This window comes from Tyto alba, unplaced genomic scaffold (assembly GCF_018691265.1).
Source record: "Tyto alba isolate M040663 unplaced genomic scaffold, T.alba_DEE_v4.0 Super-Scaffold_2, whole genome shotgun sequence".
In the NCBI taxonomy this organism is placed as follows: Eukaryota; Metazoa; Chordata; class Aves; order Strigiformes; family Tytonidae; genus Tyto; species Tyto alba.
The window spans coordinates 4,170,084-4,186,505 of NW_024881282.1; the positions used below are offsets into that span (position 1 = coordinate 4,170,084).

General features: G+C 44.0%; 1 protein-coding gene across 6 annotated transcripts in view; it reads left to right on the forward strand.

The window, feature by feature from the left end:
• MYO7A (myosin VIIA) overlaps positions 1-16,422 on the forward strand; it is a 103,486-nt gene that overhangs the window by 45,380 nt on the left and 41,684 nt on the right. For 3 of the 6 annotated variants that reach the window (XM_042792839.1, XM_042792842.1, XM_042792840.1), the window contains 12 exons: positions 614-798; positions 2,292-2,413; positions 4,278-4,420; positions 4,522-4,635; positions 5,493-5,646; positions 6,303-6,379; positions 7,297-7,416; positions 8,654-8,796; positions 9,187-9,397; positions 9,888-10,023; positions 10,425-10,531; positions 13,634-13,690. In XM_042792839.1, the coding sequence (XP_042648773.1) occupies positions 614-798; positions 2,292-2,413; positions 4,278-4,420; positions 4,522-4,635; positions 5,493-5,646; positions 6,303-6,379; positions 7,297-7,416; positions 8,654-8,796; positions 9,187-9,397; positions 9,888-10,023; positions 10,425-10,531; positions 13,634-13,690 (1,569 nt within the window). The remainder of the gene's footprint in view (positions 1-613; positions 799-2,291; positions 2,414-4,277; positions 4,421-4,521; positions 4,636-5,492; positions 5,647-6,302; positions 6,380-7,296; positions 7,417-8,653; positions 8,797-9,186; positions 9,398-9,887; positions 10,024-10,424; positions 10,532-13,633; positions 13,691-16,422) is intronic. The other 3 variants (XM_042792841.1, XM_042792843.1, XM_042792844.1) reach the window with 1 other exon arrangement.

Consider the following 16,422-nt stretch of genomic DNA (forward strand, 5'->3'; position numbering starts at 1 on the left):
TCAGACAGATCTGAGAAGGGGTATGTCAGGACTTTATGGGCTACATCCATGTGCACAGGACAAGGTTTAAACTGCAACACAGAGAGATTTGGCTAGGTAGAGATGGCAAAGAACATATTTCAGAAGGAGGCTTAGCAGCCCAGTTGTGGTTTTATAAAAACAAATTAGACAGATATCTGTCAGGAATGGTTTGGATCCAGCTGATCCTGCTTTGAGAAATAGCACTGGTCTTCAGGTTTCTTTCCTCTCTAGTTTCTCATAATTTGTTGCAATAGGTATGTGTGGATATGTGCTGGCTCTGGCAAAATTTTTTGAAATGTGAGCTTGACTTGAAATTCTGAATCTTAACTGAGGAGTATCCAAAATGTGCATTAAGGCTTGAATCCATACTATGCATGAGCAGGGCTAAGTATGAACTGATTTAGATAGTTTGGGACTTATGTTCCAATTTTGCTCCAGGATCCAACCTGCAAGCACCTTTGACTTGAACATCATCCTTCATCCAGCTTTTGAAAAACCTTGATTTTTCCAGACTCCATACTCCATCCAAGATGCCAAAGCCTCTCAGCTACATCTCACTGTCCCCATAAACCTCTATGTGCTTCTCCTCCAGACATACACTGGTTCAATATTGGTGGCAGTAAACCCCTACCAGCTCCTACCCATCTACTCACCTGAGCAGATACGTCTGTACACCAACAAAAAGATTGGCGAGATGCCACCACACATCTTCGCAATTGCTGACAACTGCTACTTCAACATGCAGCGCAACAACAAGGACCAGTGTTGTATCATAAGGTGAGTTGGTGCATTTCCAAACCAACCATACCCGGAAAATGGATGCTGAGCATCTGCAACATGGTTGAAAGGAACAGCTTATCAAATAGAATCAGAAATTTGAATGACCTATTAGATCTTCCATCCACATATTTCCAGTGGAGAAGTAGTCTCTGTTTGCAGTCACCACTCCTAGTAAAGGTGTTCTGTCAATAATTTGGTACTTAGCCTACAATCCAATAGATCTCATATTCATCTTTCACCTCCCCTTTTAGAATTAAACTCAGTACTTCTACAGAAATCAAAGATGCAAAGATCTATATACATTCTGCACAAGGAAAGGCCAGGGACAAGCTTGATCACTGGACCTGTGGTTGTTTACCCTGCTGAACTCGTGTCTCCCTGCATGGCTCTGCTCTGGACAGGTCAGCCTTGGGCACCAAGAAATGCCTGGTCACAGTTATGGATATAGTTCACTCCAGCGTCTCTCTCAAGTGGTGATATGAACCACATTTGGTTCCCTCAGCTCTCCAACACTGTCCTATCAAGTTTTGAACACTTGGATAGTCTCTATGTTTTCAGGGCCCCATCCCTCTCCAAAGCATGCATACCCTGAGTTGTTTTACATAAAAACAATAATTCTGAAGCATCTCATGCACAGTGTTTCAGATACTTGGGATTGAAAAGGCCATACAGTAATGATTACTTTGCCAGGCCAAAAAGCACTATATGGGCCCCAGAGGAGAGTCAAGGCCAGGCATGATGCAGTGTGCTAGTGGGCAGCCAACCCTGAGAAGCAAGACAATTTGGCCATGGGGCCAGGGCTGGTTACTGAACACCAGGACAGTCTGTTTCAATCACTTAGATTGCTTACCCCATATATCAGACAGGCCATAGCCTCACATCAAGGAATTTCTGCCCAGCCGTTCCTCTTGTACCATTGCAAAATAATTGAAGTTATCTTTCAGTGGAGAGAAAGCTTTGAGGACTAACTCTTGCTTCTTGCTGCATGATCTTCTCCTACCTGCCCTTGGGTAGGACAAGCCTAGAGTACTTGTGAAAGAGCCTGCCACTAAAAGGCAGTATTTCACAGTCTGTCTTCTAGTGCATTTTGGCAGCTCAAAATGGGTGATGAAGATGCCCTATGGGACCCAGCTAGCCCCTGGACCACGGGCGCGTGTTCTGGTGATCACACCTGGAAAAACACTGTCTGAAAGTGCTTTATGACCTCCTTAGTGTTCACTGAATGATGGTATTTGCTGGAGAGACCCAAGCCCAAGCAACAGCTTGGGCCAAATGGACTGTGAAGCAAATCTGGATCTTGGGTGGAAGCTGCCTGGTTCTGTGTCCTACCATTTGTCCTACCACCCATCCTTGGGATGCTGGACACCCATCCTTAGTGGCCTCATCCTACCTGTGCTAACAGAAGAGGCAGGGACATCAGTCCCTTTTGAGGGACATTGGCAGGGATGCAGCTGGGCTTTCACTCACCTCGATTCCTGTTGTCTTTGCAGCGGCGAATCCGGAGCAGGGAAGACAGAAAGCACAAAACTGATTCTGCAGTTCCTGGCAGCGATCAGCGGTCAGCACTCCTGGATTGAGCAACAGGTCCTGGAGGCAAATCCCATTTTGGAAGGTAAGGCCTTAGATAATGGAGGTGTTTTTTTGCTGGGAAAAAAAAAAATAAAATATCAGATTTGGGAAACACAAAATGTGGCCAACTCCAAGTCACTTCTGTTGCATTTTAAGTTTTAAAAAGTGACAAAATTAAAAAAAAAAAAAAAATCAATGATGTAAACATTTGTTAAACAGCATATTAAGTTTCTTTTTATATTAATTTATTTTTCACAATATTCTCTGATTTGGGCTCTCAAATTTTCCATTAATATTTTTGACAACTATTGCTGAAAGCAAAACATTGCAGCAGACCAGAAAATTTTTTCAGTTGCTTTATTCTCTTAAAAATAAAAAATGTGGGTTTTCCACTTGAATCAGTACTTTTTTTCCCAAAATTTCAAAACATAAACCTGAATTTTACCTAATTCTTTATATAGTCTGGGATTTCAAAAGTAATGATCACCAAATACACAAAGCTCTTTTGAAAAATCTCAGCACCTCTTCCAGTGCTGGAATTATAACTGTATGCAGAGCACCAATGTCCTGTAAATGCTGCATTCAAGTAACTAATTTTTTGCCTTATTTAACCATAGTTGCAAAAATCCTATCTCTATTATTTGCTGGCCCAGTATGACATAAGATTAATTTGACCATAGCTTCACAGATTAAACACCTTGTGCTGGCAATACACAATAACAAACCCCACCTTTTCTTTCCAAGATCAGTGAACAGCAGCAGAATGCAGAAAAAGAAATAAAGGCAGTTCAAGAAAGAATGAGATAATAAGAATCGGCTCGTGGCCTTAATAGGTTCATTGGCAAGCTGTTACTGTGATCAGCCCCACTGTTTTAATTGGATGTCTGTAAATTAAATAGGCCATCCGACCCTCTGGCCTTAAAGTGATGCCAGATGGACCTTTTACACTTATGCAGAAAAATAGCATTTTCCTTAAAGAATAATAATCTTACCTCCCCTGCTACTCACAGAGAACAGTGTTTTGCTTGGCAAACAGCCCCCTAGGAATCAATGAAAATGTGAATACCCTAACTGCTTTCCATGCATAATGTTAGCCGAGCAGACAAGAAAGGCTGAGCTTTCCTTCTCCGTGCTCTGTTGGAGCTTCCTTCAGTCGTGGCATGAAGATACAACGCGGCTCTCTGGGCACTGCAGGGCTGCCTGACCACTGGTGTTGTAAAGCATCACAGTGCATGGCAGGCACACAGGGTGATTTTGAACACACGCTTCATCACTGCTAGGATTGAGGGGAAGAGAGGCTCTGTGTTTCAAATGCACCTCCATCACCTGCCAGCAATCCTGGCCCATAAAGTCCAGGGCATGCTGGCCAGGGCGCTCATCCCAGCGGTCCACATCCACACAGAGGATGGTCATGTGTACCTTTCTTTGCACGCAGTCTGAGAAATCTCCCTCTGGAATTTGGTTCAATTCTCTGTATTTCCCTGAGGGATGAGATCTTTCCTTCCCCTCTCAGTCACCAAATCACTCAGCAGCAGCTCTGTCACTTCCCGTACAACGTCACCTTGCACACTGCAACATCTTCCTGCCAGCCTTGCTCAACCCTCCTGTATTTCATCAGCTGCTGCCAAAACCCTGCTGTCATAGCCCTTCTTCCTGGGTAAGGTCACCCCATTCCCATCCTCCTTCTCTGTGATCCTCTCCGTATTTGCAAGGACAGTCATCCACGGTATATCCTGTTTCCCCGCACTGAGATGAAATTGAGCCAGCTAAACTTAAGGGAAAGGATTTGCAGCTGGTTTTTACCCTCTCAGCCCCACTCCTTTGATTATTTTTTTTGCCCATGAGACCAGATCCATCAGCCTCCCTGTGTCAGGTCCTCTCTGACCCACTGCAATTCTTCCCTGCAGCTTTTGGGAATGCGAAGACCATTCGTAATGACAACTCCAGCAGATTCGGGAAGTACATCGACATCCACTTCAACAAAAGGGGAGCCATCGAGGGGGCAAAGATTGAGCAGTACCTGCTGGAGAAGTCCCGAGTCTGCAGGCAGGTAAGGCGATACACCTGCAAGGCGTGGGAGCTGGCACTTGGTCAGTCAATCTTTGCAGTGCCATTCTCCTCGCAGAGCTGACGCTTGCTCTTCTACTGCAGGCCCAGGATGAGAGGAATTACCACGTGTTTTACTGCATGCTGAGAGGGATGACGATGGAGCAGAAGAAGAAGCTGGGTCTTGGGAAAGCCACAGACTACAACTACCTTGCGATGGTGAGAGCGCAGCGAAGCAGAGGTTTGGTGAGGTGATGTGGAGAAAGCTTCTTAGCAAAGGAGAGAGAAGTGAGAGGTGCTTTCTTCAAAGCCCAAGAGTTGCTTTGCCGGTTATGACCTTCCTGAGTCTTAGCCACGGGGTTTGTGGGACTTCTTTGTCCTACCACCACAAGCCTCACAGTCTTAGTGCAAACCATTAACCCCTATGTATAAACCAGGTTATTTCTACTCGTCCTGTGGAGCAGGATATATACTTGGATGATTTTGGTGCTTGGTACCCAAACCACTTGTCTGGAAATAACCAGGGTGTCAGATATGACCTGATACTCTTGCAGCAGTGATGGATGAGTCAACGTGCATGGTTGGATGGTGCATCCTCAGAAACTGAACTGTGTCTGCTCCACGTGTCTGACAGAGCCAGCAATTTCCAGTCCCTCTCCCTATATGCCCATCTTGCAATCCAGAGGAGCTGGTAGAAGCAGGTGTAATTAAGGATGGAGCATCATCAGCAAGGCTGGGACCCAGCTTTCCAGCTGGATCTGTAGGAACCTCCAGCATGTTCCCTTCTCGCTCTGTATCCCCACCTCAGGGAGTTTTTTCTCCCCTGCTGATTGCAGCCAGACACAGGGTAGCTGAGGATAGCAGAGTAAGTCCAGCTCACAAAGCTGAGCACCGAATCATAGTACACACCAAAGGGCAGAGCCAGATCCGCAGGTTCAACATCATCTTCTGCTTATTCATCCCTTAAAATGTCTGCTGGTTTAGGGAGAAGCCCTAGATAGTTTAGGGTTACACCCACCCATGCCAGATGCTCTCTGTTTTACCCCATGCACTGTGAGACCTGTTCACCTCCCCAGGGTAACTGCACCACATGTGATGGCAGAGATGACAGCAAGGAGTACGCCAACATCCGCTCTGCAATGAAGGTCCTAATGTTCACCGACACGGAGAACTGGGAGATCTCCAAGCTGCTGGCTGCCATCCTGCACATGGGGAACCTGCAGTACGAAGGTAAAAGGACAAAATAGAGGGACACGGTCCAGTGCACTTCTACTCCTTATCCTGCATGGTGACAGGGAGCCAAGCTTAGGAACTTAGAGCTGTGTCCAGACCACCTGCCCTGGGGCCATGCCAGGGACTCAGGTGCTTACTGAAGTGTGTAAGGACAAGAAACGAGGAATATGCTCACTGCAGGGCTGCCAGACTCCAGTATGCTCGGTGACATCCACCTTTCCTGAATTTAGGGAGGTTGAATACGGCCACAGACCATTCAATAGACTCAGGTTTTGCCAGGAGAGACTGGTGAAGTGTTTGACAAGTGCCTCTGTGATTGGATATGCCTTTGTAAATGTACCAGACCACCCTACTTTCACAAACAACACGGTGATTTAAAAGCCTCTTTGGAAGACAGAAGCCTGAAGCACTTACATGCTGGAAACGTTTTTACCCCATCAGTCATTCAGGATGGCTGGCAGAGCAGAATACAGGTTCTTTGCAGACAGCAGCAGGACTCCAGCAGCCGCACGAAAATTTCTCTCCCTTCTGATGGCCAGGTTTTGCCTGGCCATCACACAGAGGCAGTGGAAAGACCCTTTCCCTCACTCCCACCCACCTCTGCAGAGCCATGTCCCTCGCTGACAGCTTTCCCTCTGTCTTTCTTCCCTCAGCTCGGACCTATGACAACCTGGATGCCTGTGAGGTTGTTCAGTCAGCATCATTAATCACTGCGGCATCGCTGCTGGAGGTCAGTGACTCTGGTGCTTCTGTCCCCTTTCTGGCTTGTTCCCATATTCGCAGTATTGCAGAAAAGCTTCATCTGAGTCAGGCTCTCCTTGCAGCACCAGCTCTAGGAGGCTAGAGAGGCCCAGGTAAGCCATACTTTGCCCTGCCCTGGTAGTGTGATGGTGGATACCTCCATTTGACCTGGGTATCTGAGCCAGTGGAAAGAAAGATATTTTGGTGACACTTCATCCTAAAAAGAACATCCAAAATATCTCAGTCCCTAAAATAGAGCATTTCCCTCACTGATATAAGGAGAGCTCATTACAGTAGGCGAGAGAGAGGTGTCACTTATACTGTGCATATCTAAAGTGGGGTGAGATGATTTTCACCCAAACCATCCATGCAGTGGCTGGAGCATTCTTCAGTGGCCTCCCCAGCAGGTAACAGTGCTCCCTCAGGGACTAGGTGGATGAATTCCATCTCATCTCCATAGGCACTGCTGGTCCCAGAGTGTGATCCACAGCTCTCTGCAGGTTGTTTTCATGTACTTTATGTGGTGGACATTTCCCTGGCTTGATCTCAGAAGTATGAAAAGGGGTCAAGGGGATGCAAGGATACATTCATGCTGGTAGCATACAGCTTTGCAGGCTTTGCTTCTTCATCTTCTCTCCCCACAACTCCTTAACATCTCACACGAAGTCACAAGAACACTTTCCATAGTAAAACACTGTATAAAAGTGTTAATTAGTTTCTCTGAAAATGCCTGCGACATCATTTGAGATATTTGCCCTCTACAGCTAAGAAAAGTCACTTACCTCCAGCCATGGGGGGCTGCACTGTTCTTCTCTGGCCATGCACATTCAGGCCAGTAGCCCAGGCCACTGAAAGGACACCTTGTGTTATAAAGTCAGCAGCTGTTTTTGGTGCTGCCTTTGCCAGGTTGACTCTCAGGACGTGATGAACTGCCTTACCAGCCGGACTATAATCACCAGGGGTGAGACGGTCTCCACCCCCCTCAGCATGGAGCAAGCACTGGATGTGAGGGATGCTTTTGTAAAGGTAAATCTTAGGGTATTCCCTTCTGCTCCTGTTGATAAGCTAAAGAAATCTGCCACTTTTGAGACCAGAGCATCAACTGCACAGGAAATGTGTCTCAGTACCTATGTGAACTCAGATCAGCAGATGGCCCTGAAACTGTGTTCTCACAGGGATGCACAAAGAGTTGAGGTGAAAGGAGTCTAGACAGGTTGGTTGGTCTTCACAGGATTTGCAGTCTGGACTTGAGACTGTCTATAGTCAAAGGTGACCTATGGAAGGAGTCAGCATTCTGAAATTAATTAATCTCAACTTCAGGAAAACATCCCAGTTTGATCCCTGGGGTTAGAGTCTCAGCTGTTATAAATCAGAGCAGCTCTAGCAACACCTGTAACACCCACACCTGAATTTCAGGATTTGAGCATGTCTGCAGCAGTAAATAAAGCCCAACATCACAGGAATAGAGCAGTTCAGCAGCCATCATAGAACTTAGAGGAAGTATCACCTGAGGCTTTGAGGTGATGAAGGTTGATAGGGTGGATGTGCATCACTGCTGTGTTGTTTACAGCCTCATGTAAGGTTGAAAAACAAGCATCAGTGGCATACTTTGGACAACTTGGGTCCCCCATTCTATCTGTGGGGAACTGGTAGATCAATCCAGCTAGTTTGATACCTAATTGGTTTGCAAATCCAGATAGTGACTTCTCCAGTGGTGATGGGCCTTTGAATCAGGCTTCCCTCCTAGTAGCACTGCTGTATCTTGTACAAAAGAAATTACTAACACTATAAAACATGAAATTCCTGAAGCAGTGACAGCTGCTTCATTAAATCAGCAGACTATTTAGCCAATGCTGCAACATTTAAGTCAGCACCTTGTCCAGGCAAGATGTCTTTGACTTGTCTAACAGTGTAACATTTCTCTGCTGATCTGTAGAGAAAGATGTTTAAACACCAAGAAAAGGACTGTCTGGCTTTGCAGCAAGCATATAGATCCAAAATTTAGGACTATCCAAATTTGGGATTTTGCTTTTTGTTGTCTTTTATCTAGGCTTTCAGGTCCATTATCCTTGACCTACATAATGGCTCTTGAAGCTTTAAACCATGGCAAGAGTCTGACATAAGTGTTGGTGAGCATGTCCTCATGGACTGTCCAGCTGCTGGCTATGCTTTAGGGGAGCCTGTGCCATCACAAGTGATGCCACCAACTATCAGAGTGAACTGCTAACCTGTTTGAGTGACCTTCATCCTTGGGATATTGCAGGGAATATATGGGCGGCTTTTCGTGTGGATTGTGGAGAAGATCAACGCTGCAATTTACAGACCTCCTTCTCAGGAACTCAAAAGTGTCAGGAGATCAATTGGCCTCCTTGACATCTTTGGCTTTGAGAACTTCACTGTGAACAGGTATGGAGCCTGCAAAAGGAGAACCAGGTCTTAACCCTCCTTCATGATCCCATGTTCAAAATCTTGCAGTTCTTTCACCTCTTCTGAGATGAACAGGACTGGGCTGGGCAAGCCTTTTTCTATGGGAGAGATTATCAGAGCTAACCATTTTTATATTTCAGTAGACGATGTATTTCATAAAATGATTGGTTTAGGTTACACATGTATAATGGCTATAACATTGCTTTGGGGGAGAAAAACTGTTTGTCTGAACCAATAAGGAAATTATCACCCAACAGCAACCCTACTGACTGGTTGGCATGATCTGAGAGTATTGCTTCAAGCACAGGGAGAGATGGAGAAAGACCATGGTGGATCTAAAGTGGCCTTTTCTTGACCTTCCCTCCACAGTTTTGAGCAGCTTTGCATTAACTTTGCAAACGAAAACCTGCAGCAGTTCTTTGTGCGCCATGTCTTCAAACTAGAGCAGGAGGAGTACAACCTGGAGAACATCAACTGGCAGCACATCGAGTTCACTGATAACCAGGATGCCTTGGACATGATTGCCATCAAGCCCATGAATATCATCTCCCTCATTGATGAAGAGAGCAAGTTCCCCAAGGTGTGTTTTGAGCCCAGCCCTGTTGCCAGTGACTCTCCTGTTTTTACCCTCTGTGAACTTGCATACTGGCACCCTATGAGAGGTCTGATCAGCCCCAAACACGCACTCTCCAGTGGGTTGTCCATCCATAGTTTTTATTGCTCTGTCACATTTTCTTCCATGAGTACCACAACAATGCTTAAAACAAATTAGTATTTCTGATGGAAGAGTATTCCTGCAAGAGGCTCAAGAATAGCCTTTGACAATGCTTAAGAGAAAATAATGTTAAATATATTCCCTTTGGAGCACTATGTTGAATATAGCACAACATGCCAGTGATAGTTGAGAAATTTCTTTAATTTCTGCACTTGAGATGTCCCCTCCAACACATCTTTTCTCAAAATAAATGTACACTGTCATCCAAGACAAAAAAGAAATGCAATATTTACTGGAAAATTATTTTAATAGGACAAACTTTGGTTAAATGTCAGATCTTTTTCTGCATGTACAGGGTACAGATACCACTATGTTACACAAGCTGAACTCCCAGCACAAGATTAACACCAACTATATTCCTCCAAAGAATAACTATGAAACCCAGTTTGGCATTAACCACTTTGCTGGAATCGTTTACTATGAAACAAAAGGTAAGGAGCAGCTCCTGGGGCAGTGCAGGTGTGAGGGGATGCTCGGGGGAAGGTGAGCTGCTGCTGCATTGGAGAAGAGCCCATAGTAGTGTCAGTGTATTTCTCTGGCTGCAGTGACTTGGCCCTTCAACGGTACTCATGAGCTGCAGAATTTGGTGCTGTTTCTTTCATGTGGTGCCCATGACAGAATCGCAGTGCTTTGTACCACATGCATTTTTGATCCAGGCTCAAGATGCGCCTCTTCTTCCTTCTCTTGGTCCCCCTTTCTCTGCCCACTCATTAGCCCTATTACCTCCCCAAAAATAGCCAGTAGTCCGGCAACCCCCAGGCTGCCTGCAGAGCACACCCTGACCATGTGGCACTGTATCATCTAAATATGTGTTGTCCTGTTATTCCTCTAGGTTTCTTGGAGAAAAACAGGGACACGCTGCATGGAGACATCATTCAGCTGGTGCATTCCTCAAAAAATAAATTCATCAAGCAGATCTTCCAAGCAGATGTGGCGATGGTAATGCAGGCGGGAGAAGACCTTTATTCATGGCGGGGGGCTGTTCCTGGAAGGGGCAGAAGATTTTCAAAAAGATCCACATTGCTCTGATGCTGTTTGGGGTGATTGAAACTTGTTAGTGTGAGCCAATCATCAGAAAGCATTAACGCAGTGTCACAGGTACCTCCACATTCACACCCCCAGTTCACTGCATTCAGTTCGTCAAATGTTATTTTGTGTTGTGATTACTCCTCTTAGAATTGTGTTGGAATGGGAATAATAAGGTTTGTGATTGTAGAAATCTGAAACAGATATCCCCCTTAAGTTGAGTAGTCTAGATCTGTGTGTAACAGAGTGAGAAGTGAAAAACAAATACTTGTAGACCAGAGCAGAAAAAAAGGGACAGTCTGGATGGCCTTTAAGCACTACGGCAGGACTGGAAGGGATCAGCCAACAGCCACGTTTAACTGTTACAACAGCAGAGAGAGGGGACACCAAGTATGAAAGCTGAACTTTAAATCTCCCCTTTCCACAATGCAGCCCTCCGGGAGGGCATGTGCTTACTCCATGTTTGGTGTGGGAGAAGACCATGTGCACTGAAGCTTTGGAAAAAGGCACAGTTATTGCTTTAATTCTTCCCACCCCATTTGAGCATTTATTACTAGGATACCATCTTAAAAGCTGAGATTAGTGACTATTTCACCATCAATAACACAAATATATGATGTTTTCTTGAGTAAGTTGAACATCTGCATCTCCCTACTAAGACATCATCAGCCCTTCTCCCAAAATTAAAGAAGAAACTTTTAAAATATCAACCTTCCAGAACCTGAAAGTCTACATAGGTCGTTATGGCCAAATCCCCCAGTCTTTCCCTAGGCAAAGCCATGGGACTGAAGATGGTGTGGGGATAAAATTTTCCTAAGCAACCAAGTTTTTTGTAAGTTGGAGTCCTATTTCCAAATGCCAGTCAATGCCACTGATGGTCCAAGTGACTTGGGGACTTTCAGGAGTTCCAAACAGATTTAAGTTCTGAATTCCTTTGCCTGAAAAGGGAAATATATGTTTAAATTCCTAAGAAATTTCTTTAAATAAGCTACAGGCACTTTTGTAGGCCTTGTTCATAACCTTTAGCCACTCTGTTTTGCTCCTGCTGAAATGAATGATCAATATCATTTTGACTTCATTAGGAGCAAGATGATAACATTTATCAGCCCAAATTAAGCTACCAATTGGCATGACACTCCTGATGTGTTCAGAGCTATCCACAGATGCAAGTATTCCTGCTGAACTAGGCGCTAATTCCCTTAGCATCAGTGCTGCCATTTACTTTGCTTTTTATTGCTTATTCCTCACTGCTTTTTTATTTTCAGCACAAGCTTTGTAGTTCACCTTGGAAATGATTTCTTGCTTGTTTGAGCAGAGATACACTCTCGGGAATTAATGAGAGCATCTTTAAAAGACGATGGAAATATAAGACAGTAAAATTGACATTTTTCACATGGGCATTGTCTAGGACCTGAGAACTGAGACCTTTTAAAGCATCAGAGCACTTTTTTTGAAACAAACTTTTTCTTTCATAGTTCTGTTAGACAACTTCAGAATCTATCATGAGTGGTAGCCCCTGTGTTTTGATACTTTAATGGTCTCTGGTTTTCTTTTTTGAATGAGAGATTTGTAGCTTGACTGCCACAGAACTGGAAGAGGAGCAAACGTTGTGTGTCAGCTCCCCTAATCATGCACAATGTTAAAGTGAACTGGGAGAGCACAAATCCCCTAAACACTACACAAACAAAACTGCTCAGACAAGCAGGATCCAACATGGGGTTGAGATGAATTTGCCATTGTTTTCCACCAAAATTCAATAACCTTTGCAGCCCCTTTCTTAAAGCACATTCCCCAAAAGAAGGAGTAGGTGAGCCTGGGTCATGAGACCTGACTACAGGTAGCAAAGACCTGGGGTGAAGGCTCTTCTTGGAAGTGTGCACCCCTTCCCCAAGCATCAGTGGGAAAATCCGTGGAGAAACCTTCCAGACACAGTCGGGCCAGGCCAATCAAATCTAACATCTTCCCTCAAAAAGAGACAAGTGGCTGCTCTGCTAAGGGCTAAAATGAATAATGAGTCATTTCACTCAACAGCTTCCAACCTTTGGTCCTCAGCAGCTTATCGATGAGTTTGTAGTATTTTGTGAGTCAGTGAAAAACAAGTCCATATCTGCTTTCCATTCAGTCTTTCAGATGGGATCCTTTTATGGCAGAAACTTGAGAAAGCCACAGATCGGAGAAGTTTGAAAACTAGTCAAGAGTGTATAATTTAATATTGTAGCAACTGTTTGGTCCCTGAAAGACCCAATATTTGTATGCAACGAAACCTGTGTGGTGAACTGGGTACTGCTGGAGTCCACAGGACTGTGAAGCCTGATTTATGCATGTCCTTCATGGAGGAGGTCTACCTGCATGTGTTTGCTGAATCAGAACATTGCTTTGAGTGGTGCCAGGTAAAATGATGGATTCAGTGGGAATCAGCCAGAATGGTCTGATGACGCTGCTTGCTCGAGGAACATGTAGAAAGAGCAGTGGAGGATGGAAACCGGTGAAGGGAAAAACAAATAGGACATTTGAGGTCTTTCCCCTTGGCAAAAATTTCAGTTCTGTAGAGAATATCTGATTTGTTGGATTAAATGAGGGAGGAAGGGAAGGATTTCTTTAGAATTTTTGTGAAAATTTGTTTTTCCCCTGGCATCTTCCCAACTGCTGTGTATTGAGAGCACAGGACACAAGAGAGCAGGGATGTGTGAGGGAGAGGAGTGGAGGTGGCTGAAACTGAATGGATAACGAGTGAGGTTAAAAGATGTAGAAGAGTTGTCTCCAAGAGGCACAAACTGTATGATGGCAGTTCCCTCAGCTTCAGGGATGGAGGTGAAGAGGGAAAGCCAACAGGGGGATAGACAAAAATCTAAGAATTAATGCATTTTGTTTGTGAGATATTTAAATAACTGGACCTCCAAGACTAACAATGTCAGGCTCCCATTTCAGTTATTCCTTCTTTTCACTATTTGCTCTTCTCTGTCTCTGTTTGTGTTTGGTTTTTGTTTTTGTTTTTTTCACCTGTGCTTCATGTAGTTTCTCTGTGGCTATGCATCCAGCACATTTGGCCAGTCGCCCACACCCACACCAAAGGTAAACTGAATACATGAGTTCCTCTGTTGTATATTCACTTCTTGGTAAGGATTGTGCTTTGCTTTTGTTGGTTTATTCCTCTTCCTGTGCTATCTATAAAGGATCAATTTCAAGTGATCGATATGACAGAGACCATTTTTGTGGCTATTTGAATAGATGAAGGAGTATGACTGTCATTTATTTCTAGGATTCAACTCTGAAGAGATTTGTAATAATGAGAATTTGGTTTGGATAAAATCAGAACCAGCCCGAGACAAAGTTTTGGGGGTTTTTTCCTAATATTTTAATCATTTAAATCAACTTCAGATGGACCATCTATGGGATTTGGTTGTTGTTTATCATGGTGCCACCATTGGCTTCAATGGGACATTATTCCTCCATGCAACTGAAAATCTGACCATGTTTTGCCATTTTTGGGATAGGAAGCTGGCACTTTAGCTGACACCAAAGAGAGACTACTAGATTGCATTTTTTGGGTCACCTGGAAATGCCATTATTCTCGGAGAGGTTTTAGGTCTTTTTAGGGGAGAAGTTCAGATCCAAGCCTTCAAAGACATACTTAATATTGAACCTTGCCATGATCATCCAAACAGGCTCTTGGCACCTTTTTTAGGTCTTTTCTGTTACATCTCATTTCCTGACTGGTTCTGATGGCTTTCCAAACCTTTCTTGATAGGTATTTGGTCATAGGATAACATACTGTGTGCTAAAGGTTTTGCAACGTTAACTTTGCAATTCTGCTCAAATCTCCATGACAATATTTGATAGGCAGAGAATTATGTTAGAGATAGACCTGACTTTCAAAATTCAAATCCTTGCATGGGGCTGAATTTCAACCCTTCTTACCTCTGCAGCGTCTCGGGGTGTTTGGACTTGGAATTCCAATGAGGGGGATGTGACCCAAAATGACCCAAAGTCATTCATTCCAGAGCTGGACTCCTTCCCCTCTGTACCATGACTGCAAACTGTTTGGATTGCAACATGTCATTGGGCCCTGCTCTAGAGTTGTAGCAATGCCACACACAAAAAAAAGAAAAACAATAAAAAAAAAAAAAACAAAACACAAAGAAAACAAACAAACAAAAAAACCCCAAAACCAAACAAACAAAAAAAACACCAAAAAAAAACCTTCCTGAGTTAGAATATGGTGGGATTAAATCCAGGAGAGAGTTGTACAAAATCTGTCAGAAATCAGAAATGCCCAGGCCAGTCTTTTTCTCTGAAGATAACAACAAGATATACAAGGAAATAGGAGATATAATTTTGATTATTTCTATTAGTTTTGTTGTTGTTATAGTTGTTGTCATGTTTTTTAGATTTTCTAATGAATAGTAATTGATCATATTTCTTAGGCACTGAGGCAAGGGTGGAACAGCCAAGCCAAAAAAGTTTTTACAAATATATCAATATCAGTGAGTTTTATAAAATGGGGTGTAGTTCAATATAGTGATACTCATCAATGTTACATAGCCCATGCCAACTTTGCATCAGAAGGCACTTTCCAGACTGCACAGCCTTTAGGAGAGAGACTGTCTCTTCACTATATGTCACCATAGAACCTTCTCTGAGGGGGTCTCAATTTTCAGTGGTCACCTGGAGGCCACCCCAGTGACACTTTATATAATAAAATATCAAACAAAAAGCATCATTTTTCTCAGACTTCAGAAAAAAAACCTGAGTAACAACATGTCATGTTGGCATGTCCCATTTTAGTGACCTTATAATCCTAAAGAGATGGAAGGACAGTCCTTTGTCCAGAACCTTTCCCCAGGGTATTGCTGGTGGCACATGCTTCTCTCTCCTTCCCTAACTCACCTTAAATAATTTGTCTTTCTGCATTTCCATCTCCCGCCATGCTAAGTGCTAAGTTCAGCAATGCTGCTGCGCCATGCAGCCTTCTCCTTAAAGTGGGAGGAGAAGGTGCAGAGAGACATCAGGAGTAACTCCTACCATTTCTAGCTCAGTTGGCATTTCTCCTTATACTTGCCTTTTTCCTTGCTTCTGTTTTCTTGGTTTGAATGTTACAAATTAAAAAACCTGGTGGTTGCCCTAGCTGGAGCTCTGGGTCTTTATTAAGACCATCTTATCTAATATAGCTTTGTGTCCACCTTAAGCTACTGAAGCCACAGGGTAATTGCTTTCTCAGCCCTGGACACATAAGTACCTAAATATGATCAAGACACCAAAGGAAGGAGTCTGAGTAGAGATTTTACAGCTTCAAAGAGATGCTGGGAAATGCCCATATTCTCCAGCTGTGCCACTTGGGATCTCAGACACCCCATGCTGGGGGATAATCCTCTTGTGTCCTGTTGATGATATTCTGCCTTGACTTTTGTCTTTATGTTGCTGCAAACAGCCACGCATATGTCTGTGACTCTAAAGTTCGGGCTGGCTTGAGATGGCAGAAAGAAGTGGCACTGAAACATGTCTGAGTGTCATGCTGGTCTGCACATCTTTCTGAGCTCTTTTCTGAGGTGGTGCTTCACTGTAAATCAAATAATTCTCTTATTTTTCTCTTCTGCTTTTTTAATCTTTGATGCCTAGCACAGGCTGAGTGATTACTCAGTGCCCCAGTCTGGGCTACAGCACCGTGAATCCTCCTCATCCTTCCCCAAGGCACACAGGTCACGTCCTCCTGTCTGCTAGACTCTGTATAGACACCAGTGAACAGACAGTCCATGTCCCAAAGATGCTACAGTCTCGAAGTTTGAAAGCTAAGACTTGTCTGGCCA